The 27,908-nt window shown below is 37.5% G+C and overlaps 1 protein-coding gene and 1 long non-coding RNA gene across 2 annotated transcripts in view; both read right to left on the bottom strand.

Moving 5' to 3' along the window:
* The window catches only part of LOC146674668 (basement membrane-specific heparan sulfate proteoglycan core protein-like), a 75,764-nt gene extending 57,646 nt beyond the window's left edge, over positions 1-18,118 (bottom strand). The window contains exons 1-14 of the mRNA XM_085401112.1: positions 18,054-18,118; positions 17,076-17,330; positions 15,522-15,790; positions 15,121-15,399; positions 14,948-14,950; positions 14,077-14,337; positions 13,311-13,409; positions 13,146-13,161; positions 12,975-13,066; positions 11,777-11,839; positions 2,933-3,190; positions 804-1,070; positions 404-682; positions 231-233 (exon numbers count right to left, since the gene is read on the bottom strand). Coding sequence (XP_085257238.1) covers positions 231-233; positions 404-682; positions 804-1,070; positions 2,933-3,190; positions 11,777-11,839; positions 12,975-13,066; positions 13,146-13,161; positions 13,311-13,409; positions 14,077-14,337; positions 14,948-14,950; positions 15,121-15,399; positions 15,522-15,790; positions 17,076-17,330; positions 18,054-18,118 — 2,209 coding nt within the window. The remainder of the gene's footprint in view (positions 1-230; positions 234-403; positions 683-803; positions 1,071-2,932; positions 3,191-11,776; positions 11,840-12,974; positions 13,067-13,145; positions 13,162-13,310; positions 13,410-14,076; positions 14,338-14,947; positions 14,951-15,120; positions 15,400-15,521; positions 15,791-17,075; positions 17,331-18,053) is intronic.
* Positions 5,387-6,663, bottom strand: LOC146674673 (uncharacterized). Its single transcript, XR_014909556.1, has 3 exons — positions 6,562-6,663; positions 6,244-6,276; positions 5,387-5,635 (listed from the first exon to the last, which is right to left on the bottom strand). It is a non-coding gene; the product is annotated as an uncharacterized LOC146674673 (long non-coding RNA).
* Positions 18,119-27,908: the final 9,790 nt, after the last annotated feature.

Raw genomic sequence — 27,908 nt, forward strand, 5'->3', positions numbered from 1 at the left:
ATGGATCTTGTGTTCAGAGTTTGTGCCTGTGCTGCCCTGATTAGTGCCTCTGTGTTGTGTTTCAGTCCAGCTTTGTCCAGCCACTGGCAGGACTTCTGGATGTCATCCACTTCCTCTATCTGCCGGTTGTACATAACCTGCAGATACTATACTATATTTTCATCCTGTTTATTTATGTCATTATTGTCCTCAGGTGATCGAGCAGCAGGTCAGCATTGGCGTCTCTATACCAGCTGAAGGTTCATGACACAAAGTGGTGACAAACTGTCTACAATGAGGCTACTATCAGCTGCAGCTCTTTGTCTGACTAACAGTGTAACATGCTTTGTAGACCATTGAATCCATCCTGTTCTGACCATTATGACATTTGTCAAATGGAGATCACACAACAAACATGACTTACTTGATGCTGACAATGTGAAGGCTTCATTCCACTCTGTTGAAGAATATGAGTCATCTCTGCGTCGACTCTTACACATGTAGTCTCCACTGCTGGACTCAGAAACTCTGAATGTCACATCATTATTGTGTGTCCACTGTGTGGGTGTCCCGCGTTCTCTCCATTCATACTCCCACTCAGTGGTTTCACCTCCTTCCTGCACCTCACATGTCAGAGTGATCGTCTCACCTCTGAATATCTGAGGCCAGTTGGCTTGTTGTTTTACAACAACTTTATTGGAAACTGTTTACACATATTAACAGTTGAGATAAAAACAGAAACAGAAATCAACACAGAAAACTTAACATTGTATGTTTGATAATCATGAGTGAATGTATATTTCAAACTAAATGACTGAACTCACAGGTTATCTCAATGGTGACATCATCACTTATATCAGTGTAGTAAACTGGGTTTCCTCTTGTTCCTCTGCAGCGGTAGATTCCTCCTTGAGATACTCTGATATCTCTGTTTTGTTGATCTCTGATTTGAACTTCATAGGTTCTTTGGGTTCGTCTGAACCACTCATATTTCCATCCATCAGAGCTCTGCACAGAGCAGGTCAGTGTCACACTGCCCCCTACTGGTATGATTGTTGTTCCTGCTGTCAGTGTGGCCCTGGGTTTATCTGATGTTATGAAAAAGGAAACATGTACATTTTTCATCCTCTTTACTAAAAATACAAGAAAATACATTTAAACTTTAAAAACTCCCCAGATGAAAGAACAAACTTTTTTCTCTGCACTTTAAGACAGTTTGATTTTCTGTTGCTGAATTGTGTCTATGTCAACATGATGCCAGAGCTGCAGTAACTCTTACATCACAAAGTAAGAATAGTAAAACTATTTGTCCATTTTCTGGCCTGAAGAAGTTACACTGAATGTAAACTAATGGAGTTCACTGCTGAAGGAAACACAATGATGTGTTAAGAGGGAAATGTTTGGTGTTTGTTTTATACTGTATAATAGAAAGAAGTCACCTTTTGTGAAGGTTTAAATGTTTCTTTTCCTTTTTAAAACTATATTTTTATCTGCTGTTGCTGTTATTATACATTAAAACACATACATGTAGTAATGATCGATTACAGCATTTGTGAGCAAAGTAACAGGTAAAATACAGCAGTCCTGGTTAAAGTTTCAAATTTCACAGCATGAAAAAAGTTTCCATAATAAAATTAATTAAAGATACTCTGTATTTTATACTATTTCTGAATATTTGAACACACATTATGAATAAATGCTACTGGTTACAGTGATAAAGCAGGGAGGTCTTCACTGATACAGTCAGAGACAGTAACTAACATCAAATATCAAAAATCACATCATTAATAATATCAGTAAATCAAACATATCCATCACTTATGTGGTTCTACATTCACACACACACACACACACTGAACTGGACCATCTTCAGGTTCTGTGAGTGACTTTAAAGGGCTCAATCTCAGTATCCTCCTGCTGGAGGTGACTAGTGGTGGAGATTATGGTAGTCATAGTAACAGTAGCAATATTTTTATGTTTATGTTATATTTTTAACTTCCCTCCCTCGATTCTCCTCCATCTGCTGCTTTGCTCTGGTGTCTTTTTTGGAGTGAAGCTGGTGTGGCTCCAACCATAAATGTTTTCAATTGAGCTCTAAATCTAATTGGTCATCATTGCTTTTTGTATTAAAAACAGTCATGTGTGTGTTTTATTTTAACAAATGGCAGCGTTTTATGAGAGGACAGGCCAGAATGACTTAAAAAAAATACAAACTGTAGATTTATTGTTATTTGTTGTAAACTACTACTACTACTACTATTATTATTATTATTATTATTATTATTATTATTATTATTATTATTATCTCTGTTTATTTCTGTCAGTATTGTCCTCAGGTGATGGAGCAGCAGGTCAGCATTGGCGTCTCTATACCAGCTGAAAGTTCGTGACACAAAGTGGTGACAAACTGTCTACAATGAGGCTACTATCAGCTGCAGCTCTTTGTCTGACTAACAGTGTAACATGCTTTGTAGACCATTGAATCCATCCTGTGCTGACCATGATGACATTTGTCAAATGGAGATCACACAACAAACATGACTTACTTGATACTGACAATGTGAAGGCTTCACTCCACTCTGTTGAAGAATATGAGTCATCTCTGCGTCGACTCTTACACATGTAGTCTCCACTGCTGGACTCAGAAACTCTGAATGTCACATCATTATTGTGTGTCCACTGTGTGGGTGTCCTGGGTCCTCTCCATCCATACTCCCACTCAGGGGTTTCACCTCCTTCCTGCACCTCACATGTCAGAGTGATCGTCTCACCTCTGAATATCTGAGGCCAGTTGGGTTGTTGTTTTACAACAACTTTATTGGAAACTGTTTACACATATTAACAGTTGAGATACAAACAGAAACATGAAATCAACACAGAAAACTTCACATTGTATGTTTGATAATCATGAGTGAATGTATATTTCAAACTAAATGACTGAACTCACAGGTTATCTCAATGGTGACATCATCACTTATATCAGTGTAGTAAACTGGGTTTCCTCTTGTTCCTCTGCAGCGGTAGATTCCTCCTTGAGATACTCTGATATCTCTGTTTTGTTGATCTCTGATTTTACCTTCAGAGGTTGTTTGGGTTCGTCTGAACCACTCATATTTCCATCCATCAGAGCTCTGCACAGAGCAGGTCAGTGTCACACTGCCCCCTACTGGTATGATTGTTGTTCCTGCTGTCAGTGTGGCCCTGGGTTTATCTGATGTTATGAAAAAGGAGGAAAATTATATAAATATGCAGATGATTCATTAAAATTGCATAAAAACAATCAATCATACCTAAAACAGATCTGAAGATTTTCAGTTAGTGACTCTGGGTAAATGGATATGGCCCTGGGTCTATATGCTGTTATGAAAAAGCAGGTAAGAAAATATACACCTGATACAATGTAAATGTAAAATATCCTAAATTTTAAAAGATTTCTTCAAGTGACTCAAATTCCAACAAAACAAAATCTACACAAATATTTTCTTTATATTGTTTTTTCTTTCCTCTCAGTTTAAGACATTTCAAATTTTCTCTGATTTCTGTCTCAACATGGTAACAGAGCTGCAGTATAATGAAGGGAATGAGACACAGAAGGAGAGCACAGCTGGGAGTAATAGACTATGTGCACATTAGCATATGCTACTTCCGGTGGGGAAACTCCTGTAGGGCGCTTCGTTTCCGGTGTTATATTCGCTCCTTGTTTACTGCCGCTTTTTCCAAAACAAGTCAACCAAATTGATGAATCGAGGTGAGATTTACATTTCTCGAGATGTCTTGGGCATTTACGGAATATGTATGTAGATGCTGTTCTTAGACCTGTCGATATTTTTCCCCCGCGCCTCAGAGCAGAACAGAGAAAGGATTTAAATTCTATATTTCTCAGTATTTGTAAACAGCGGTCCCTCGTTTATCGCGGGTGTTATGTTCTAAAAATAACCAGCGATAGGTGAAATCAAGTAGCCAATTTTATTTTTTTGATGGTGGTAAACGTTTCGTCGACATTGTTGTGTTTGTTGGGGAAAAAGCAGTGTGACTGCACTTCAGAGTCACACTGCTAGCCATCGATGCAGCGATTGTGTACTGTGCAGCAGAGACGGCACGGAGGAGATCGTCTGCAGCGATCAGGACGCAGGACACAATGTGATGTAAAAAAAAAACGTGCAAACTTGCACTAACAAATCTGCTAAACAGCGAGTTGAAAGGTGAACCGCGTCATAGCGAAGGACCACTGTAATTTTGAAGGTAAGTCACAACATACCCTTCATAAATACTAATGTATAGAAACCCTTACCAGCAATCATTCATTTTTTGTGTGGCTTTTTTCACGGTTTGTTAACATGCTGTGTAGGTGTGTACTTGACTAGCTGATATCGACATAACAGGGAAACATCTGGTTTGACTATTCTTCACCTGTAGTTTGAATGCTGAACATTTGCCTGTTTAAATCATAAGACCAGTCACTATACAGAGATGTGCTTCTGAATGTGGACGATGTGTCTTCTGCTGCAGTGATGCAGTTCTGCTTGTGTTGAGTGATGTAAACAACTGATTGATCTAAACTCTTTAAACGTCAAAATTGATCATTAGATTTTTTTATGACACACAGTGGTGAGTGTTCCCACCTTCTGCTCTTTGTAACTTAACGTGATCTTTCAGTTTTTGTGTTTTGGACATGATTTTGGAGGATATCTTCACAGTAGCGATTGACCGCAAAGTAAAGCTACCAGAAATGTACAACCCCAGATCCGGTCTCAAACCAGGAAGTTATCATTTTCTCGTGCACAGGGTCTATTAGGCAGGACGAGACAAGGGAAACAAAACTAGAAACACTGACATGAGACGCAGACCTTCAAAATAAAACAGGAACAGAACATAGAGACCTGAAACGTGGGACAGAAAGGCACAGAGTAAACACAACATGAACACATAAAACAAAACCTAACAACTAAAACCATAACAGCCATAACTGATCCTGGGGTAATAATAATAATAACTGCAATAATCAAAACAGCAAAGGACTCAGAACATAAAACATATTATAAAATACCAAAACACACGAGACTCAAAATGCTGAACCGTGACAACTGGAGCATCAGGGGCCAAATCACAAAACACGTTTATGAATGACTGAGCCACACATTTAATTTCTGACTGATTAACATATTATCATTAAAAATAAAAACAGTATTATCAAATATTATAACCCAATTATTGTTTATTATTTTTTAACTTTATAACACCTTATATATTCAGAAATAACTTGGCAGGTTGGGGCCGTAAATCACTTTGTAACATAAGTTTTTGTCATAATATTATCCCCCTCTGATCTCCAAACTTTGGGGAATCCATGTTGTTTTATTTCTTATGACATTTTTAAACTCACCAGTTTCCTGAATGGTGACTGGATCACTTTCTACTGTGAGTAAATTTGTCCCTTTTATATGTCCTCTGCAGGCGTAGATGCCGCCTTTAGAGGTCACAAGTTCTCGCCTTGATTCACCAGCTACTGCGATCTTCTGGTTAGAGTTTAAACTGGGTTCTCTGAACCACACATATTCAAAGTCAGCAGAGTTCTTCACATCACAGGTCAGTGTCACACTGCCCCCTGCTGGTATAGTTAATCTGTCTGCTGTCAGAGTGGCCTTCACTCCAAGGTCTGTAATTTAGAAAAAGATCAAAAGAATAAAATTGTTGCTCTGAATGTTTACAGTAAACTTAAATAATGTGAATCATCTTTTGCAGCCACACAATTCAACACACTGAACATCTACAGAGACTTTGGAGTGACGTGTTAAACAGCTTCTAATCAAAATACCAAATGAGGGATGAAGGAAACAAACTCTATGCTGAGCTCAGAGCAGCATTTGGTTACCATGTTCATGTTGGTTTTTCCTTTAATTTGTCATCCGTGTGGAGCTTTTGATAATTATCATATTTACAGCTTCATAAGGTAATCAAAAAAAAAAAGCTATATAATCCAGCATACAACCCAACAACATAACTCAGTGAGATAAACTGCACTACACACGCTGTTGATATTTTCAGATCAGATAAACATGAAAAGAAAATCCACATGTATGAAGCCACAGCTCTTCAGTAAATATACAGTTTGTATCGTGGGTGTGTGCTTGAGTGCTCACACACTTAACATGGTTATATTAACATTTTAACCAATAAATCAATGAAATGTTTGGTTCATGATACAAAATATAACACAGAGGACGTCATTTAGAGCAACACAAGAAGAAAAAAACAGTTTCTCACCTTCAGTGTTTCCATGTCTGACTGTACCGAGCACTAAAATAAAGAATGAAACATCATCAGACATTATACAACTGACAAAATCACAATAAATATATAAACTGAGTTGTTTTTTTTTAAATCTTCACATGGCACAGTTATTACTCATCACCAAATTTATGTGTTTCTATTAGCTGTGAAACCAGCTGGAAACATCTAGTCTGCTGTGTTGAAGCTGTCAGGTAAACAGGTTAAAGCAGTGAAACACTGTAATTGTCACCGGTGAGAAACATTTTCCTTCATCGCTGCCATTCAAACAGTAAAGGTGTGTATTGTACTCACAGAATAACCCCAGCAAACAGAGCAAAGAGTGCCCCATCCTCACGTCCAGCCCTGCACGCTGATCTGCATCTAATCTCAAAGTGTTCGACTTTGCATTGATAATAAATGCAGAACAAAGAGAAGCTGCACTTAATGTAGATAAGACCAGAGTTTATATTCAGCTCCTTCTTCTATCGCCTCTCTGTGCTTCCTTCCTTTTACACCAACCTCAAACAGCTCCTGTAGCTTTGACCACAGCAGTCGTGTGACGTGTTCACATTTCCTGTCCACTGCAAACATTTAAGTTTCTTTCCTGTTTAGTGTTCCTACCTTTCTCTGTGATATACAAAGGTGCTCTGTTGCTTAGTTACTGACACACTTTGCAGGTCATAGTTTTATCTTTGTTGTCGTGTCCTGCCTCCACCCTTCAGTATCACAACTACAGACTCACTGATCTGTCTGACTGAATGTGAACAAATTTATCTTTGTCTCCTCTGACAGAAGAATATCCGACCAACATTCATCAAGTTTCTTTTCATCCTCTTTAACAAAGTTTGTTGCTTGGCCTTTTCTGCTCACGTTAAAGAACCTGATGTCTACAGACACACATGCAGTGCACAGATTAACCAGCGGGGATCAGCAACTCATGCAGAGCCCTCAGCTGAGACATCCAACATGGCTGACATCAGTCAACGAGCCTTCAACGATTCCTCAAAGATATTTTCACCAGTTTTCTAAAAGATTTTTGAACATTTTGAAAGGAAACTCAAAGTTTAATGTGTTAAAAAGAAACTTTAATGTTTTTATTTGAAGATAAACTGAGAAACAAATTGTACAAAAAATGCCAGATGCAGCTAAAAAAGATTTTTTCCACCTCATGTGAAAAATATTTATTTTTTAGAAGGTTCAAATAAACACACCAGCTTTTAAAAAGTTTTCATTTTATTTATGATTCAGGCTTTAGAGGGTTAATATCTGAGCTTCTAATAAACAAATAAACAGAGGTCTGATATCAGGACTGTAATAAAATAATTATTAGATTTCTGCCTTTTTTCATTGATGTTTCCACAGTCTGTCACAGCTCCACAGCTCTTCCTTGTCAGTGGGATGTGTTAGTCATCTTCCTCACCTGCTCCAGTCAGCTCAGGTTGGCACATTTGTTCTCCATCCTCAAATAGCTGCACATAAAAGGACCGACTGTTCATCCACTCACTGAGTTACAGCACACTGAGGAAACTAGCCTGACTGCAGAGAATCACCCTTGTAGTTTATCCACTTAATCCAGTCTTCTTCTGTCTCTGATCTTCTCCAGTGTTCAACCTGCAAACCTTCAGTTGTGCAAACACACACCTGCTGTGGAAAAACACACCTGCCTGTTCACTCTCTACTCATCTGAGCTCTGTGTGATTACATTTAGAGAAAGTTGGCCCTGTTTTAGCATCTTGTTTTAGATTTTAGATTCTTATGGTTTTCTTTTTCAGATAATAATAATAAATATTAACTATTAACAGTAAATTAGCAATCAAGGCAATTTACACACCGAGGTGTTATTTATAGTAAAATGAAGATCAGTAAATATTTTCTCATGTTTTAAGGAGTGTGAAAGACAACAAACCAGAACGTGTAAAACTCTGAGCTCTGTATTCTGCCTGTTTAACGTCTCACAGTCTCCTCATCATCTGTCTGTGCTGTCAGAGCTAAAGCATGTGATCTGGAAGGCAGCTCATATTTAGCTTCAATTGTTCTTCCTCATTTTAGTTCTGCAGGCTGATGGAAATAATGAAGTCACTGTAATGTTTAAGTGCAGAGATGGTGCAGATAAGCCTGCAGCTATGAGGCCACCAACAGTTACAGAAATATTCACACGTTAAAGAAAAAACTTTTCTTAAAGTGCAAAAAATGAACAAAAATATGAAGAAATTTCATTTTGTTTTAAATTATTAGCTTTGAATAAATTAACTTTGGTGCAAATGATTGTTTGATTTACGGATTTATTACATTGATTAATGAAAAATGATGAAGAAGAGGCACTATTTTATAAAGATAACTGAATATTTGATTGTCATTACTGTTATTCCAGTACAGGCACATCATGTAAACATGTGTCATGCACACAGAGGTCAAAGTGAAATTCATACTGTGCTCTTTGTCTGTGCTCCTTGTTAACTCTTTGCTGTGAGCTGATAACATAAAACTAAACATCAGCTACACTGAAGACTTGAGGCTGAAACCACAGGCTGCATTTCCTCTGTTCATGGTGACCCAACCAGAAACCATGAGGCCTGTCAGTGGATAAAAATAAGCCTGTGGCAGAAAAGATGGTGACCACCAACAGTCTTTCACACACATGTAAGCTGCTCAGAAGAGTAAAGACGTTATTCTTTGCAGTTTGATCTTGTGATACTGTTTTGATATTGATTCTTGAATAAAACATAATCAATGCATTTCTTTGCAGATCTGAATTTATTTAAAATTTCTTTCAGTGTTTTAAAAGTTTTACATCCATCAGAAATATACAACATTTTTAATTTGCAAAAACTTCAAGAGATTTATTCAAAAACACAAACACAGGTCAAAAATAACCTGCACTGGTGCTCAACAGCTTTAAATGTTAGCAAATCTTTAACTGAGGTTGTTGAGTTTGACTGTACGCTGTGTATTCAGACACATGATGGCAGTGCTGAGAAGTAAAACAGAAAGACTGTAACAGCAGCACAATAATCACACACTCAGAGTAAATGCATAAAACAACAAGAACAAAAAACACTTTTAAGTGTGATTCAGTCATTCAATTTATTTCAAACACATAATAAACTGAATTATTGCTGATCAAATAAACAAAAATACACTAATATAATAATCAAAAACACAGGAGCACTGAGGCCTCGATCCTGTAGGATAATATTTTAACTGGTAATTTAAAGATTAATTTAAATTAATCTATTTTAAAGGCTTAAAGAAAGATAACTTAAAAACATTCAGTCTATACCTTGAATCTCTGCTAAAGGGCAGTATGCTCACTTATATGGTGACACGATCTCCTCAGCACACTCTGTTCACACTCCAAAACTTTGCAGCATCCCACAAACACCACAGTCCACAGCCTCACATCAGAACAAAGGAGAGAAGAAGAAGAAGAGCACCTGCTGCTACTTCCTTTTTTATACCCTCTGTTTGATCCCCTGGGTCCTAAAGCCATTACACTAATCACAGTAATAATAATGAGCAATAACACTAATAACATTTCAAACACTTTAACGACCTGAATTATTGCTGATCAGATAAAATAAAAATACAATAATAACAGTAAGTTATGAAGAGCTGTAAGAAGCTCACTTCTTTTTCATTAGTAGCTGAGAACCAGCATAAAGTTGTATTACTGCCACCTACACAGCTGTGATGGTAACAGCAGACTCCAAACACTGTTCGTCTTTCAGACTCAGAGTCTGTGCAGAATTTCTCTCACACCACCATTTATTAACCCTGCAATAAAACCTCTAAACTTTCTGCTTCTGCATCCTAATTCACAGATTTAATTAAATCAGGGAACACAGGACTGCGTGACATTTTATTAGAAACTAAAATGACATAAAGTCAACAAATTAGTTACAAATGGTAACAGGACAAAATGAAAAGTCACCAGTGTAGTTGTAGTTGCTCTCCCACTTTATAGGACAAAGACATGATTGATAGTGAAGAGGGAAACCCATCTACAGCACAGCTGAGCTATTAGAGTACGGTGACCACTTGTTGACTTGTAAAAGACTATATGACATTTTTTATTTCACCATTCATTAACTGCACAGAGATGTTATTGTTTAAATATGTTTTCTTCATGTAAACAGTATTATAAAGGTTCTTCATGACTGGCACAAGTGTCCTCTTTTTTGGAAATCAAATTATGGTCACCCTGTATTACAGGATATGATCAGCACTGTTTATCACCGTCATGCTGATTTTGCAGAAAAATGCCAACCAGGCTCAACCCAGCTGGTTAAGTTTACACCTGACTGACCTGTGCCTCCTCCTCACTGTGACTAAACAATCAGACTCTGCAGGGTCAGACAGATGTTTTGTTGCTGTCTTGTTTTCGACAGAACCGTTTGGATTTTTAGCTCTGATGTTTGTGTCGTATTAATGAATTATAATACTGCTACTTCTCTGAGTCGTGCTGACCGTGATTGATGCAGAGCTTTAATTCTCTGTGATGTTCTGTCTCCATGCAATCTGTCATATGAGATTTAGCCCATGTACAAGTTATCTTTTCATTTAACTATCAGCATATAGAGAGATGATCTGATTATTTTGTGGATAATTTCATACAGGAAACAAAAATCAAAAATAAACATAAAATGTTCAAATGTAAAAAGATTTTATTTCTACCTTCTAACTAAAAGATGCAAAAAATGATCAGAAACACAAAAATATACATGAAATACATTCAAATGTATTCACTGCCTATGATATAATTCGTATTTATATAATGTAAACAAATACAGTTAAAGTATTTGTTGGTGCCCATATCAGTATTTACACTGCAAACACTGACTGTAAATTGTGCTGTCAGATACTAAACATCACATATTTCTCACTGCTGTTGGAACATGTTAGATACAGTCAAGGTTTATTACAATTTTTTTTATAAAAGTAACCGAAGATAAAGAGCATGAATATTGAATATGAATACACCTCCATTTGGTTTATACTGAATTATATGATATTATGATGTAATATTGTAACTGTACATAAAGCTGAGCATGTCTGATATTTGGGCAGCAGAGGAGCAAGAGTGGCTTCATCAAAAGCTTCTTCTTGGCTTTGCTGCTACAGCTCTCCTCACTGACCTGTAAGACAAGCACAAAGAGACAAAGTGATTTCCAACATGTAAAGATATTATGAGCTGAAGACATTTAATAATGTGAAGAATAAATCAGCCTGCATGGCAGCAGAATTACTGAGAGAGCTTCCTGATGTGACTTCAGAATAAACTGCTGCATCAGCTGCAGGACTTGATGTTCCTGTGAATGAAGAGAAGATCATTGAAAACAATAATATCATTAACCAGGAGGAAACTTGACGTCTCCACTAATGTAAAGAGTAAGATAGATTTTATAATCCAAGTAATGAATACTTGTGAATACATAAATATAAATATTAAAATAAACAGATTTACATTGTAAGAGCAGATAAACATGATGAACAATATTCAGTGGAGATGATGGCAGACTTTGCTCACCTTTGTTTTTCTTGGCTTTTTCTTTTTTGGGCTGTTTGACCTCAGCATACATCAGACTGTCCTCTAAAAGAGACGTCAGAGCTCAGCACACATTTGTTCAGCACAGATATGATGACAAGAACATTACAGAGTAAAAACATGAGAGAAACTGTTTAGATTGGGGACATATAGATGGACAATACCATACTGTACAATAACAATATCATTCTGTATATGAAGCAGACAAACTTACACTAAACTCTGAACGGCCCTCGATGTGTATAAGATTCAGTCTGCTGATGTGTAGTGGTCGTATGTAGTAGCTAAGCTTGGTCAGTGAATAACTAAACTCCATGTTGACCTATAATTACCTGCAATATAATGATGTGATAACACGTTCAAGTACAAACACTGAATGAGACTGTTGTGACTGTACCTGCAGCTCCCGTCTTCACCTCAGAGTAAACAGCACTCTGCTCTGGTTTATGATGCTTCTCTGTGAAGATGATCAGATTAATGAAAATAATGAAAACATTTTAAATATTGTAAAAACTTTCCAGGCTTTTTTCTACACTGTGTGTTTTGTGTACTCACTCTTCTTTCCAAAGTTTTGAAGTGTAATAAGAGAGTATGTGACGTCTCGCGGTTCATCTGTACCTGAAATGTAAAAATGTTTATAAACACATCACATGCAGTTAGTCTCCTTAAATCAGAAGCTTCTTGCATCTCTAGCTGCTCTGAGCTTTTCTAAATATGAACTGTACCAGTTCCAGTGTCTTCCACTGGTGTGATGGATTCATAGAGGTTAGCATCACCTTCATGAAAATGAAAAGAAACCAGAGTCAGAGTTTCATTTTAATGTCATCAGTCAAAGAAAGATTTTCATTAGTTGTGGTTAAGTCAAATCCAGGACTGTCAGATATTTTCAGAGCATGAACCCATCATGGTGTTACTGTTTGTGTTGCTCTGATATGAAACAATAACATTTGTGGATTCTTTCAGTCGAGTTAAAGATACAATCAGGTTGTAAAATCCTGTTTGTTTCTGATCTTTTGTGCATGTAGTCAGTTGGTTATTTGGTTGTTTGTCCAGCTGGATTTTTATAAATGTTCTCTAAAGCTGCTGAGCACAAACTGAACCTAAGAAATGTTCCTGTTAATGGAGACTGAATGAAAAGTCAATATTAATAATGATAATAAAGATCGGTTTAAGTGCTGACCAGGATGAACAGAGTTGTATTCATGAGTTTCATTCTGGTTGACTCCATGATTTGTGGAGGAGCCCGGACTGTGACTCTCAGACTGGATCCACCTGAAACAGGAAATAAACACAATAAACTCAAAAGTAACTGATGTTTGTTTAAAATAATAATAAAAAGTATTTTACCAACCTGGTGAAGCAGGAATCTGTGAAAGAGACAAATGTTATTACACATGTTTGTCATGTAAATTTTTATTTTGTGTCATGAGATCAGAATACATGTATATGTATGAATAATTAAAGTGTGTGTAGTAAATAAACTCTCTAATACAGCATGAAAAGAAGAGGCTCTTACACTTGGACTGTCTGCAGAGATACAACAAGAGCAGGAGAATAATAATGAGAGAGACTCCACAAACCAGTCCAACAATCAACCACACAGGAGATGAAAATTCTGCCAAAGATAGTGACAACAAATAATAAAGTTTAATTATATTTGATATTTTATAAGATAATTTTATAATAAATCCAGTTCATCGATTTTCCTTGACTTGAAACCACTTTGAGTCAACTCCTGCTGTATTTAAATGACTTGACTCCCCACAATGAACACATAAACACAAGTCCAGTCTCTTAAATTTCCTCTTAAATGTTGACTTCAGTAAATCTGCGTTACAAACTTTTACTATATAAATATGTCAAAGAGTCAACTCTTAATATAAAGAAACAAAAACTGATGTTTACATTGAGATTTTCTGTTTCCTGTCAGAAACTGTCAGCATGACTCTGCTCTGTGGTTTCATGTTGTGACTCCTGTTCTACACTACTTGCAGTCTTACTTGTAGAATTGTTACAGAACTAATTGTGAATTTATGTTGATTTGGAGATTTGCTGAAAATGATTGTTTCACATTCACAATCCCACCTAGTCTCCCCTCCTTGGATCACATTCCTGACACTGATTCTCTAGACTCCACATTTTACATGACTATTCATATTCAACCATTTCCAATAAGAACATTATTACAATGCCAAAGAGGTTACCATGAGATATAATGCTGTTTGACCTTCATAGTAATCCTCAATCATCAATCTATTCAACATTGCTGAATCTAAACTCACCAGTCATGTTAATCTGAATTTCTTGGCTGTCCTCTGTGTAGTAAACTGGGTTTCCTCTTCCTCCTCTGCACCTGTAGAGTCCTTCCTGTGAGACATTGATTTGTCCATTTGATGTGGGGACAACATCCACTGTGGTATTATCTCTGTACCAGTAGTATTTCCAACCAGATGATGATGGTGGGTTCACAGAGCAGGTCAGGGTCACACTGCCCCCTACTGGAACAGTTGTGTTATCAGCTCTCAGTTTGGCCTTTGGTTTATCTGCAGTTCAGTTTAGAAAAAGAACAAAAGTCAATGACTGAATCGTGTACATACGGATGTTCACTGTTCATAGACACAAACTGCATCTTTCTTGGCTGCTACCTCAAAGCAGATTGTGCGCTGTCAGTCCTGTGTGCTGCATGTGACTGAATCAAAACCGTTTAAATAACTAGATGTAAATGGTGAACATCAACAAATCTTGGTGATCTTGAAGAGATACAAATTGTACAATCGTTTTGATCAAAGCTGTGAAAGTTTTATATTTTCTTTGCTGTATTTAAAAAGTACTTGAAGATTGATTAATAAGCTGGTCCGTCTTTAGGACCTGGGAGTTTAAAGGGATCAATCTCAATCAGCCTCCTGCTAAAGGTGAGTGGCAGTGACTCAGAGTTATGAGACTGTTAATCATAGAAACAGTACCACTATTTTTGGTGGTATGTCTGTGTGTGTTTATTTATTTGATCAGATGATAGTTCAGAATTACTTTTATTCTTTTTATAGAAATTGTAGATCAATTGTTATTTGTTTGAATATATTATTTATTTATCCTGTTTATATCATTATTGTCCTCAGGTGATGGAGCAGCAGGTCAGCATTGGCGTCTCTATACCAGCTGAAGGTTCATGACACAAAGTGGTGACAAACTGTCTACAATGAGGCTACTATCAGCTGCAGCTCTTTGTCTGACTAACAATGTAACATGCTTTGTAGACCATTGAATTCATCCTGTGCTGACCATTATGACATTTGTCAAATGGAGATCACACAACAAACATGACTTACTTGATGCTGACAATGTGAAGGCTTCACTCCACTCTGTTGAAGAATATGAGTCATCTCTGCGTCGACTCTTACACATGTAGTCTCCACTGCTGGACTCAGAAACTCTGAATGTCACATCATTATTGTGTGTCCACTGTGTGGGTGTCCTGGGTCCTCTCCATTCATACTCCCACTCAGTGGTTTCACCTCCTTCCTGCACCTCACATGTCAGAGTGATCGTCTCACCTCTGAATATCTGAGGCCAGTTGGGTTGTTGTTTTACAACAACTTTATTGGAAACTGTTTACACATATTAACAGTTGAGATACAAACAGAAACATGAAATCAACACAGAAAACTTCACATTGTATGTTTGATAATCATGAGTGAATGTATATTTCAAACTAAATGACTGAACTCACTGGTTTTCTCAATGGTGACATCATCACTTATATCAGTGTAGTAAACTGGGTTTCCTCTTGTTCCTATGCAGCTGTAGATTCCTCCTTGAGATACTCTGATATCTCTGTTTTGTTGATCTCTGATTTGAACTTCAGAGGTTCTTTGGGTTCGTCTGAACCACTCATATTTCCATCCATCAGAGCTCTGCACAGAGCAGGTCAGTGTCACACTGCCCCCTACTGGTATGATTGTTGTTCCTGCTGTCAGTGTGGCCCTGGGTTTATCTGATGTTATGAAAAAGGAGGGAAATTAAATAAATATGCAGATGATTCATTAAAAATGCATAAAAACAATCAATTATACCAAAACAGATCTGAAGATTTTCAGTCAGTGACTCTGGGTAAATGGATTTGCTCTACTTATATTATTGTATTTAGCCACTTAGAGCCTTTTTGTCTGAGGTATCAAACTGTGGCATTGTTTAGACACAACATTGAAGGATGAACCAAACACTGAAGACTGGAGAATGTGATACATTAGACATAAAATATTTGTTTTCCGTCCGCCTGAGTGCTTCCTGAGAGGAAAACTTTGTAATGAGAAAGATTACTGTGGTAATGTGTCTGTAATGAACTGAAGCCATTTTCTGCTCTTTGGTTCGGCTTCTATGACCTGCATCCACATGTAAGACGTGCAGAAGACATTTATTTATATTTCACAGAGAATCCATCCTCTGTTATTTGGTTTTGTCATTATTTTTCATACCCAAGTCATACATATGTATCTAGTTATTTATTTATTTATTTTATATTTTAAAGCTTTAATTTTCTTTGTGACCTTCCCACACGTGTCACTTCCTGTAGTTTTGAAAGAGGCCCTGCTGGGGAGAGATGAGATTATGCTAATGATCCTGTTACAGAGGTTAAGCACAGTAAAAGTGCTAAAATGGTTCAAATCTTGGTTGCTGTATTCAAAGACACTGTTTCTTTTAAAGCTGTGCATGTAGAAGCCCAATCACATAAAGTTGCTGAACTGAATTGATTTTTATTTAAACATTGTTGGAGAATAAACTCAGCAGGCAAAGCAACACCTGACTCATCTAGTCGTTGACACAACACAGTTTGCAGCAACAGTGTGAGGCCAGACCGGCTACACACAGTGAAATGAAATGGCTTCTTTCTTTGGCCTTGATCCCCCAAATTTCATAAACTGTGTCCTGGTGCTTTTAATGTGACCTCACTGAAAGACAAACAGACTGAAGAACTGCTGGTATCACTGCTGTGATTGTGCTTTCTGCACTCAGTGTGACTCTGACTCTGACTGGCACCAAACACAAGGTTATAATCTCACACAGGCGATCTGTCTTAGCTCAAAACTACACAACAGACGCACCTGATTTGTTATTTTTTCCTTAAAACTGTCATCTCTTTATATTCCCCTTTAAATGAATCATTGTCACAGTGGACTCAGCTGTGTGTCTGTTTGCACAGTGAGTTTCTTGGAGGGTCTGAATTGTTTCTTGATGTTGAGTTTATAAAAGGAAACTTCAGTTTGATTCATAGACCAACTCACATGAAACTGTCAGTCTGAAGGCATCACTCCATCCTGTTAAGAGATAGTCACTGCTACCCCGACATCTGTAGTCTCCACTGTGGGACGCTGAAACTCTGCTGATCCTGTATTCACTGGATGTTGGAGGGCTGTTTGTGTTGGGTGCTGTCCATTCATATTTCCACACCTTTCCTTCACCTCCCTGAATCTCACATCTGAGAGTGATTGTCTCACCAGTGAATATCTGAGACCAGCTGTGCTGCAGCTTCACATCGATCCTGTTGGAAACTTTCCACAGCAAAATTCCTCAGTTAGGACACAAAAGGAATTAATTAACATTTTCATAATTTCTGTAGCTGAAACTCGTCCTGCTGGATGATGGAAAAAAAAAAATTTCTAAGAAAAGGCTGATTAACCAGAGTGAGAAGTTTGCAGTTTGAAATCCTAACAGAATAAAATCAGATGCAGAAATCTGGAACAAATGTTTTATGTTCACTTTTCTTTTCAGATCAATAATTTTAAAACAGCTGAAGTCATTTCAAGCATTTATCCTCTGATTCAAACATATAAAAGAGGATGGAGTGGTTTCCAGTAAAAAGGAAAAGTGAGCAAACACTGCATCATCAAAAACATCATTCACTGTTATTTCCATCTACGTGTAAATTAATGTTGAGCTGTGTGTGCGTGTGTGGTTTGTGGATCAGCTGGGAGAGAGGAGTCTGGAGGACTGAGGATGTCACAAATTGAATGTTTGGGTCAATTATGAACACTTTTTTTTAATGTGTGTGTGTGTGTGTGTGTGTGTGTGTGTGTGTGTGTGTGTGTGTGTGTGTGTGTGTGTGTGTGTGTGTGTGTGTGTGTGTGTGTGTGTGTGTTCATATTTAGTATGTTAATCAGAATTTAACACCAAAGGGCCGTAGTCCGTGACAAACATAACAAAACTCTGTTTGTATTTTTATTCCAGAACCAGTATATCATTAATAATTCAAACACATTGGTACCAGTTCAGCTCAGTAGGTGAGCAGTCTGGCCAGGTTCGAGTCCCAGCACGCACCCCTTTCTTCATTTCTATTCTCTCACTCGGCTTTCCTGTCTATCTACATTGTCTCTATCCAATAAAAGCTAAAAGGCCTGAAAAGATCATCTTTAAAAAGTTAGGAGCATTGATGGTTCACACATTTCATGTGTAATTAATGCTTCACAGGTCATGATGATGTCGATGACTGTAGCCGTGCTTCTAGGTCACACGTATGTCTACAGAGCCACAATGGGAGGTGTTTGGACGCTGCATACGTGCATCATCCGTTATTATAGCTTTGATTTGCACAGAGGAGGAGCTCCAGGTCACTGAAAGTCGAGCAGGTGAGAATTTCTGTTCACTCGCTCTGGGCGGTCAGACTCCCACAGAGAAGAATGTCTAAGTCTCAGTTTTTACCATTTAAACATGTATAAATAAAATTAAATGCAGACTTCTGGTGAAGCCTGCATCTCCCAGCCTTCATTGTTACCTTTCTGTTGTAAGGACAAGTCACAAAGTCTGTCCCACTCAGTGTTCAGTTATGATTTAAATACAAATAAATATAATATTAAATTTGGTTTTTTTAGTGACATAAAAACATGCTTAGGAATGACTGAGCCATACATTTATTTTCTAACTGGTTATTATTATTGTTATTATTATTATTATTATTATTATTATTATTATTATTATTATTATTATTTTTATTATTATTATTATTATTATTATATCATAAAATTATAACAGTTTTATTAGCCCTTATTAGATGCTTGACAGGTCCATAATTACTTTCAGATTAAATGTTTAAACTCACCAGTTTCCTGAATGATGACTGGATCACTTTGTGCTATGAGTGAAGTTGGGTATGTTCTCCATCCTCTGCATTGGTATTTTCCTCCTTTAGAGATCCTGATCACTTTATCTGATCCAACAGCTTCTGTGGACTTCACTGCAGATGAGGTTTCTCTGACCCACTCGTATTTTAAGTCAGCAGAGTGTTTCACATCACAGGTCAGTGTCACACTGCCCCCTGCTGGTATGGTTGTGCTGTCTGCTGTTGCAGTGATCTTCACTCCATGTCCTGTAATTAAGAAATAAAAAGAAATGAAAAAAAAGTGAAAGTATTTCATGTAAATGAAGTAAAAAAAAAAATATCACAACAAAACTGAAAGTTAGTGGAGCTACATATTAGTGAGCTTGTAATTTCAATTTGTTCCATCAAAACATCAAACATGGATGTAGAAATCTGGAGTGTGTCATGATCCCGGGTCTGACTTTGTGTTTCTGAATTTTTAGAGGTTAAATTCTTTGTTTGTTCGTGTTTGTACTTTTGTTTATTGATCTAATTTATTCTTGAGTATTTTGAGGCACCTTTAGTTCTTCTTATAATTTAGTCTTAGAGTTTAATTTTTTCCTTCAGTGTTGCCAGTCTCACCCTCCTGTGCATTTAGGTCCTCATCTTTCATCACATGACAGGATGAAGAAGTTTGATGTTTTCTTTTCTGCAGTTCAGGTCAATAACTTTAATCAGCTGTATTAGGTTTAATAATTTATCCAGTAATTAAATATAAAACATAGCACTACATTTTCAGTGACAATCAAAGGTCACAAACTCTGCATTAAGAGGTTTCACATATTTAGAAATGGAGAAACTTTGGATAATTCAAGCTGTTTTATTCCAGATTAAAATTTTAAACTCACCAGTTTCCTGAATGGTGACAGAGTTACTTTCTTCTGTGACTGAATTTGTCCCTTTTATATGTCCCCTGCAGCTGTAGATGCCGGCGTCAGAGGTCACCAGTTCTCTCTTTGATTCACCAGCTACTGTGGTCTTCTCAGAGTTAAAACGGGGTTCTCTGAACCACTCATATTCAAAGTCAGCAGAGTACTTCACATCACAGGTCAGTGTCACACTGCCCCCTGCTGGTATAGTTAATCTGTCTGCTGTCAGAGTGGCCTTCACTCCAAGGTCTGTAATTTAGAAAAAGATCAAAAGAATAAAATTGTTGCTCTGAATGTTTACAGTAAACTTAAATAATGTGAATCATCTTTTGCAGCCACACAATTCAACACACTGAACATCTACAGAGACTTTGGAGTGACGTGTTAAACAGCTTCTAATCAAAACACCAAATGAGGGATGAAGGTAACAAACTCTATGCTGAGCTCAGAGCAGCATTTGGTTACCATGTTCATGTTGGTTTTTCCTTTAATTTGTCATCAGTGTGGAGCTTTTGATAATTAGCATTTGTACAACTCCAATATGTAATCCATATATATATATATATACACATATAATCCAGCATACGATCCAACAGCATCACTCAGTGAGATAATCTGCAGTACACACACTATCTGCACTATCTGATATTTTCAGATCAGATAAAAATGAAAAGAAAATCCACATGTATGAAACCACAGCTCTTCAGTAAATATACAGTTTGTATCGTGGGTGTGTGCTTGATTGCTCACACACTTAACATGGTTATATTAACATTTTAACCAATAATCTCAATGAAATGTTTGGTTTATGATACAAAATATAACACAGAGGACGTCATTTAGAGCAACACAAGAAGAAAAAAACAGTTTCTCACCTTCAGTGTTTCCATGTCTGACTGTACCGAGCACTAAAATAAAGAATGAAGCATCATCAGACATTATACAACTGACAAAATCACAATAAATATATAAACTGAGGCTTTTTAAAAGGTAAATCTTCAGATGGCAGAGTTATTGCTCATCACCTAATTTATGTGTTTATTAGCTCTCAGACAGGCTGGAAACATGAAGAAATCTAAAAAAAAATAAATTTAAAACTTAAACAATGTTTTTAAAGTGTGGACAGTAAATGTAAGATAAGATAAGATAACCTTTATTAGTCCCACGCGTGGGAAATTTGTTTTGTTACAGCAGTGGACAGTGCAAAGTTACATATAAAATTAGAAAAAAGAAAAACACTGGAATAATATATCAATAGATACTGTACACATGTATGCAATGTATACATGTGTAATGTATGCAAACAGCAGCAGTGTCTCTAACAGTTTAAACAGTCACTAGTCTGCTGTGTTGAAGCTGTCAGGTAAACAGGTTAAAGCAGTGATACACTGTAATTGTCACCAGTGAGAAACATTTTCCTTCATCACTGCCATTCAAACAGTAAAGGTGTGTATTGTACTCACAGAATAACCCCAGCAAACAGAGCAAAGAGTGCCCCATCCTCACGTCCAGCCCCGCACGCTGATCTGCATCTAATCTCAAAGTGTTCGACTTTGCATTGATAATAAATGCAGAACAAAGAGAAGCTGCACTTAATGTAGATAAGACCAGAGTTTATATTCAGCTCCTCCTTCTATCGCCTCTCTGTGCTTCCTTCCTTTTACACCTACCTCAAACAGCTCCTGTAGCTTTGACCACAGTCCTGTTTTGTGTTCCTACCTTTCTCTGTGATATACAAAGGTGCTCTGTTGCTTAGCGACACACGTTGCAGGTCATAGTTTTGTCGTTGTTGTCGTGTCCTGTGGATCCTGCTGGAGTTTTCTTCTTCTGCAGACTGGGAGTCATCGTTTCAGCAAGTGTTTTGGTGTATTCATCTTTATTCATGGTGACATAGATTGACCAGATTGGAGCACAGTTCTGACTTGTGGTTGTAAAAGTTGTTCTGTACCTCCAGACATCCTTTTTTATTTTTATTTGACCACAGATCTTCTCCATCGTTATGAATCTGTTGTAATCCTTATGTTGTTGAACTTCATCCTCCACACTTTTAGCTCAAATATCATCAGGCAGTATTACAGTCACAGTGTTTCTTTAAGCTCAGCACAGATGTGTGAATGTTCTCACGATGTGCTGAAATTCTACTTTTAAGTTTGGTTGTGACCCCAAACACAGGAAGTGACTCACTGTGTAGTTCTTCTAAAGACGTGTGTGACTCACAAACTAAAGTAAAATGAGAACATTTGAATTCATAGTAAAGTTTATGATTTGATCAAAGAAAAACACTAACACTCATCTGAAGACAGCTTGATAATCTCACTCAATATTTAATAACAATACAAAAAACAAACAGATTGCAAATAAAGATGAAACACTGTGATAACAACATGTGTTTAGAAAACTCAATGCAACGTAGTGCATGCGTGTGTGTGTGTGTGCGTGCGTGCGTGCGTGCGTGCGTGCGTGCGTGCGTGCGTGCGTGCGTGTGTGTGTGTGTGTGTGGTTTCCATTTACAATGTTTTGTATCTAGAAAACATGCCGCTAGTTAAAGGTCTGTCAGCAGATTAAATCTGGTCCTGAAAAAACAGGTGAATAATGAGATGGACGACAGGTAGTGTGTTGTCCTCTGTTAATAACGATCTGGTTATGCCAGATCTTTATTTATTCACATTCATTTGTTCTAAACACACCATAAATACATCACAGTCTGAGAGTCTCACATTTCACATTCCAATCAGAATCATAATATATAAAAAAAAATCCATACAACCATATCTAATGTTATTTGTGCACGAATTAATTAAATGTAATGCTGTCACCAAGCATAATATGTTACTCAGAGATAATAATTACACTCTTGTTTTCCACATAGTTCAACAGAACAAACATTCCTGACAAACTAAGGCCGTATGTAGTGGAAAACTTCACACAAACAAAGCAGAGCTAACAGGATTAATACGACAATCACTTCAGAGGTACTCAAAATAGTCTCTGTAAAGTCAAATGTTAAGGCAGTGTGTTGTATAATTGTTACAAAAAGGAGCTTTAAGTTTGAAAACACACACACACACAGCTGCTACAGGCAGGGCAGGCTTGTGTGGTGAGCTAAGTTCACTCCTACTGTCTCAGCAGCACCATGTTACATTTCAAAGTGCAAAATAAACAAACAAACCAATAAACACAAATCCCAACAAAACAAAGTTCTGGTCTGGTTTCAGCTTTACTTGTCACACATATGGACCATATATGTGATTTTCTTTCCTTTTTTTTATTTCCTAGACTAAAAAAAGACTCCCCAAAAAATCCAGTAAATGATGAGATAAAGGCAGTAACTGTGTTTTACTCTTTGGCTTACTTGGAAGAAGGTGCTCCCTTGTTGTGTAACTTAGAATCACAAAACACAAAACAAAAATCAGAAAATTAAGGCCATGATTTGATAAAATTACACTTGAAAGACTTACACAATATGGAAAATTAAATCACATGAATCACAAAATGGTATTGTCATACTTATCTCAGCTATGGTAAATGCCCTGTATTTGTATAGCGCTTTACTTAGTCCCTATGGACCCCAAAGCGCTTTAAAGATATGTACTGTGTTCATCTACAGAGCTGAAATCCTCCCCTCTGTCCAAAGTATTCAATTATGTGTAGAATACTTAATCAAAAATACTGCAGTGACTGATTTAAGTGTAAAGATTAATAACATATGGCCCTTGTTTACAATTTTACTAAAATCTTTAATTATTTATTAAAACCAGAAATAAATTAATGATCAAATTTATTCTAAAACAGAAGCCCGATATCATGACTTACTAATAAACACTGTATATCTAACACTATCGTAATAAATATTCCCAAAGTGTTTTTATATATTTATACACAACTGATTCCATACAAAGGAAATATGCAAAGTACTGTAAAATATTGCATTAACTACCAAATTTACAATAAAGCTATTGTGGGTTTTTTTTTTTTTAAATAAATCAAATTTCATACGTTATTGAGGTGGTATTTACAGTAAAAAGAAGCTTTCATTCCAGCTTTCTGCCTTGTTGCTCTGTATTCTGTCAGTTTTATATCCTTATAATCTGCCTGTGCTGTCAGCTATCAGGGGTAAAGCATGATGTCATCTGGTGGGCTGGACATATTTAACTGTCCTTCCTCATTTTATTTCTGCAGGCTGATGGAAAAACTGAGATCATTGTTATTTTTAAGTGCAGATATGGTGCAGATGAGCCTGCAGCTATGTCATCATTTCAGTTATACCACAGAGAAATTTTCACACAAGGTTTTCCACCAATCATTTGTCTTTATTGCGAAGTGAACCGTAATGTGAAAATAAAGCCAAGGTTAAACACACTTAATTTGAACTTCATTCAACTTCATACCAAACAATAATACAAACTCAATACAACCAAACAATGGCTGGTGGTGGTGAAGCCTCTGGTTGAAGTCTGATTGTATTGAAGCTATGAGAAAACAACCCTGATGTTCAGCTGATGTAATACAGCAGTAAACACTCTGTGGACACATTAATGGTGTCAGTCACTGTGGTTTCAGGTCTTACTGAATGCAGCATCATGTTTAATGACAAGGATGTTCTGTATGTTTCAGGGTGGGGACAGCTGCTGACTAACAAGTCTCTTCCACATGAGCACACGGTGTGGGTCAGTTTCTCATTCAGATTCAAAACTTCATCAGCTACAGAACGATGGTGATAACCAGTTTGTTCTCAGTTTGGTGCTTTTTCCTTAAACTTCAGTTGTGCAAACACAGCCTTCCTGCTTCATTCTGTCAAAAGTCTTCTGGAAGCATCAAAACCAAAGTTTGCTGCGTTGAAATGAATACAAACCCAATTTCTTATATTTTGTAACTTTGTAATAAATTGTATTATTTACTTTCGTTTAGTCAGTTATTGTTCTTACTGTCATGGAACAACTGAAACCACATAATTTCCTCAAGGATTAATAAAGTGTTCTGATTCTGATTTTCCCTCATTTTCAGTCTGTTCCTTGTATCTGACCATTTTCACAGGACTGCCTACAACGTTTTAAGCCATTTAACACCGATCTGTGAATAAAGGGATGAACCAGTGATGCGTCTACACACTACAGACAACCTATCAAAGAGCCTGTATTTTTAGGCACTTGGTTACGAGCATTCTCACTTCATGTTTTATTTTGATAGTTACTTGTCTCTACTGTCTTGTGTTTAGTTTTACTTCCTCTCCTCTCTAGTTTTCTGATTATTTTCATCCTGCATCTTGTTATCCAACTGTGCCTGGTTCCCCTGATTATGTTCATGTGTATGCCGTGTTTTTACTTCCCATCAGTCCTTGTCTCTGTTAGGTTTATATGGTTGATTGTCATTTATGCTTAGAAATATTTACTCATTTATGCTTAGAGTTTTATAATCAATTGCATATTGGTAGAGGTTTGATCCTTAGCAGTCTGTGTTCTGGCATACACACTCACATCCTGGGGTCACGAGAAGAGGTCATACCTTCTTTTATTGTTTTATGGTATCCGATTGTTAAGTGATGACGTGACGAATCCTACTTCCGGGCCTAAAGTAGTCTGCATTTAATATGGCTTTTGTGTTGTTAACATGTTTAATGTTTTGTATTTTCTTCTATTTAATCTCAAAAAGCTCCTAAAACAGTCAGCGATCACTGTTGACCTACCTCGGCTTTTATTACCGCTAATCATTTATTTAAGCTCAGTTTTTAAAACCTTAGGATGTAACTACAGCCCAGCCCATGCAGCAGTATATGAATGACTAACCTCGTATTGTGGATGGATTATCTCAGTTGTTCTCCTGGCTGAAGTTTGGTCCTTTTACAGCATCCTGCCATGCAATTACATTTGTTCCTGACCACCGAGAACACTCACGTTAACTTTTATCGAGTGGAAAAAAGTTAGCTTGTTTATATTATGCTAACATAGCTGTGTCGCTAGCGGTCACATAGCACATCATTATATCAGAATCAGAATCAGAATACTTTATTGATCCCTGGGGGGAATTATTTTTTGTTACAGTGCTCCATTTTAAACCAACATTAAGACAAGACAGACAATACACTAACTAAGAATAGTACAATATATACATATATATGCATATATACATACATAAGTCACTCATAAATAAATAGTTGGAAAAGAAACATGTGTAGTTGTAGCAGCAAACAGTGTGTTAAGTGGATGCGTTGTACAGGGAGATGGCCACAGGCAGGAATGATTTCCTGTGTCGTTCAGTGGTGCTTTTTGGTAATCTCAGTCTCTCACTGAACGAGCTCCTGTGACTGACCAACATGTCATGGAGTGGGTGGGAGGTGTTATCCAACATTGTCTTTATCTTGGACAGCATCCGCCTCTCCGACACCACCTTGAGGGAGTCCAGCTCCATCCCCACAACATTGCTGGCCTTACGGATTAGTTTATTAAGTCTGTTGGCATCTGCGACCCTCAGCCTGCTCCCCCAGCATGCAACAGCATAGAGGATCGCACTGGCCACAACAGACTCATAGAAAATCCTCAGCATTTTCTGGCAGATGTTGAAGGACCTCAGTCGCCTCAAAAAATAGAGACGACTCTGGCCCTTCCTGTAAAGTGCTGTGGTGTTTTTAGCCCAGTCCAGTTTATTGTCAATGTGTACTCCAAGGTATTTATAGTCCTCCACAATGTCAACACTGACCCCCTGAATTGAAACAGGGGTCAAGTGTTTCCTGGTCTTCCTGAAGTCCACGATCAGTTCCTTGGTCTTTGCCACGTTGAGCTGCAGATGATTCTGCTCACACCACGTGACAAAGGAGTCGACCACAGCCCGGTACTCTGTCTCATCATCCCTGCTGATGCATCCAACCACCCACAGAGTCATCAGAAAACTTCTGAAGATGGCAGGTCTCTGTGCAGTGGCTGAAGTCTGTGGTGTAGAGGGTGAAGAGGAAGGGGGAGAGGACAGTCCCCTGTGGTGCCCCTGTGTTGCTGATCACCTTGTCAGACACACACTGTGGGAGACGTACATATTGTGGTCTTCCTGTCAGGTAATCAACAATCCAGGACACCAGAGAAGCATCCACCTGCATCGCTGCTAACTTATCACCCAGGAGGGTCGGCCTGATGGTGTTGAAAGCACTGGAAAAGTCAAAAAACCAGCTAGCAACCATATACCAGCTAGCCCAACTTCAGTAACCCTACAAACATCACTGCTGTTTAGTTTTCTGTCTTCATTTATGCTGGAAGTGATAACAGAGCTGTACGTTTTAATTTGTTTCCAAAACCCTGCAGTCAGGACATGCTATATTGTATTTAGATAGAAGCTAGCGAGCTAACTCCCTGCTAACTTCTAACTCCGTTAAATGTCATAAATTCCGTTTTCATGGATGCCTGGATGTTAAACTCTATTGTTACACCTGGTAGAGCAGAACGCTGATCATTTTATTAAAGATGAAAGACTTTAGACAGTTTTTCAACTCTCAGTAATGGCATAGTGATCGTTTGATATATGGACCTGCAGCGGAGTTTAGGTCCAGACACGGCTAGTGATGTCAGACTGAACAACCGGATAGCAAACACAAGTAGGGGAGACCGGGGATAGTTGTAAAGTGGGTCAGTTGTAACACTTCCAATTTCTCCAATCAGGGCTAAGTTTCAAATGATGTGACTCATCCTGTGCATGCCCAATTTAGTTCTGCTATCACATGTGAAAAATCAGTACATTTTGTCAAACACAGACAATTTAACACGAAAAAAAGTAATTTGTATGCCAAAAAGTAAGTTTTTCTACTTTATTTCAATTTCTAATAGCATTATCTGCTTTGCAGTTAAACTCATCAAACTTAAATTATGTTATTTGTATGTCTATGGGGATATATTCTGTGTAGGTCTTTAGTGCTAGTGTTTTAGCCGTTGGCTGTAATGTTAGCTAGTTCATGGCTATAGGAGTCTGGGTCAGTTGTAACAGCAACAGTCTGGGTTAGTTGTAACAATAACGCAGATGTTACAACTTACCACACTATTACTTTAACTTATATTAAACAAGTTGGGGCAACGACATCAGCAGAGAGAGGTTCACTGGTCGCTTTTGTATATGCGGTTAATGCCATTGGCAACACAAT

Source organism: Rhamphochromis longiceps, linkage group LG3, assembly GCF_057381845.1.
Source record: "Rhamphochromis longiceps isolate RC_006_pf linkage group LG3, R_longiceps_female_GT1.1, whole genome shotgun sequence".
In the NCBI taxonomy this organism is placed as follows: Eukaryota; Metazoa; Chordata; class Actinopteri; order Cichliformes; family Cichlidae; genus Rhamphochromis; species Rhamphochromis longiceps.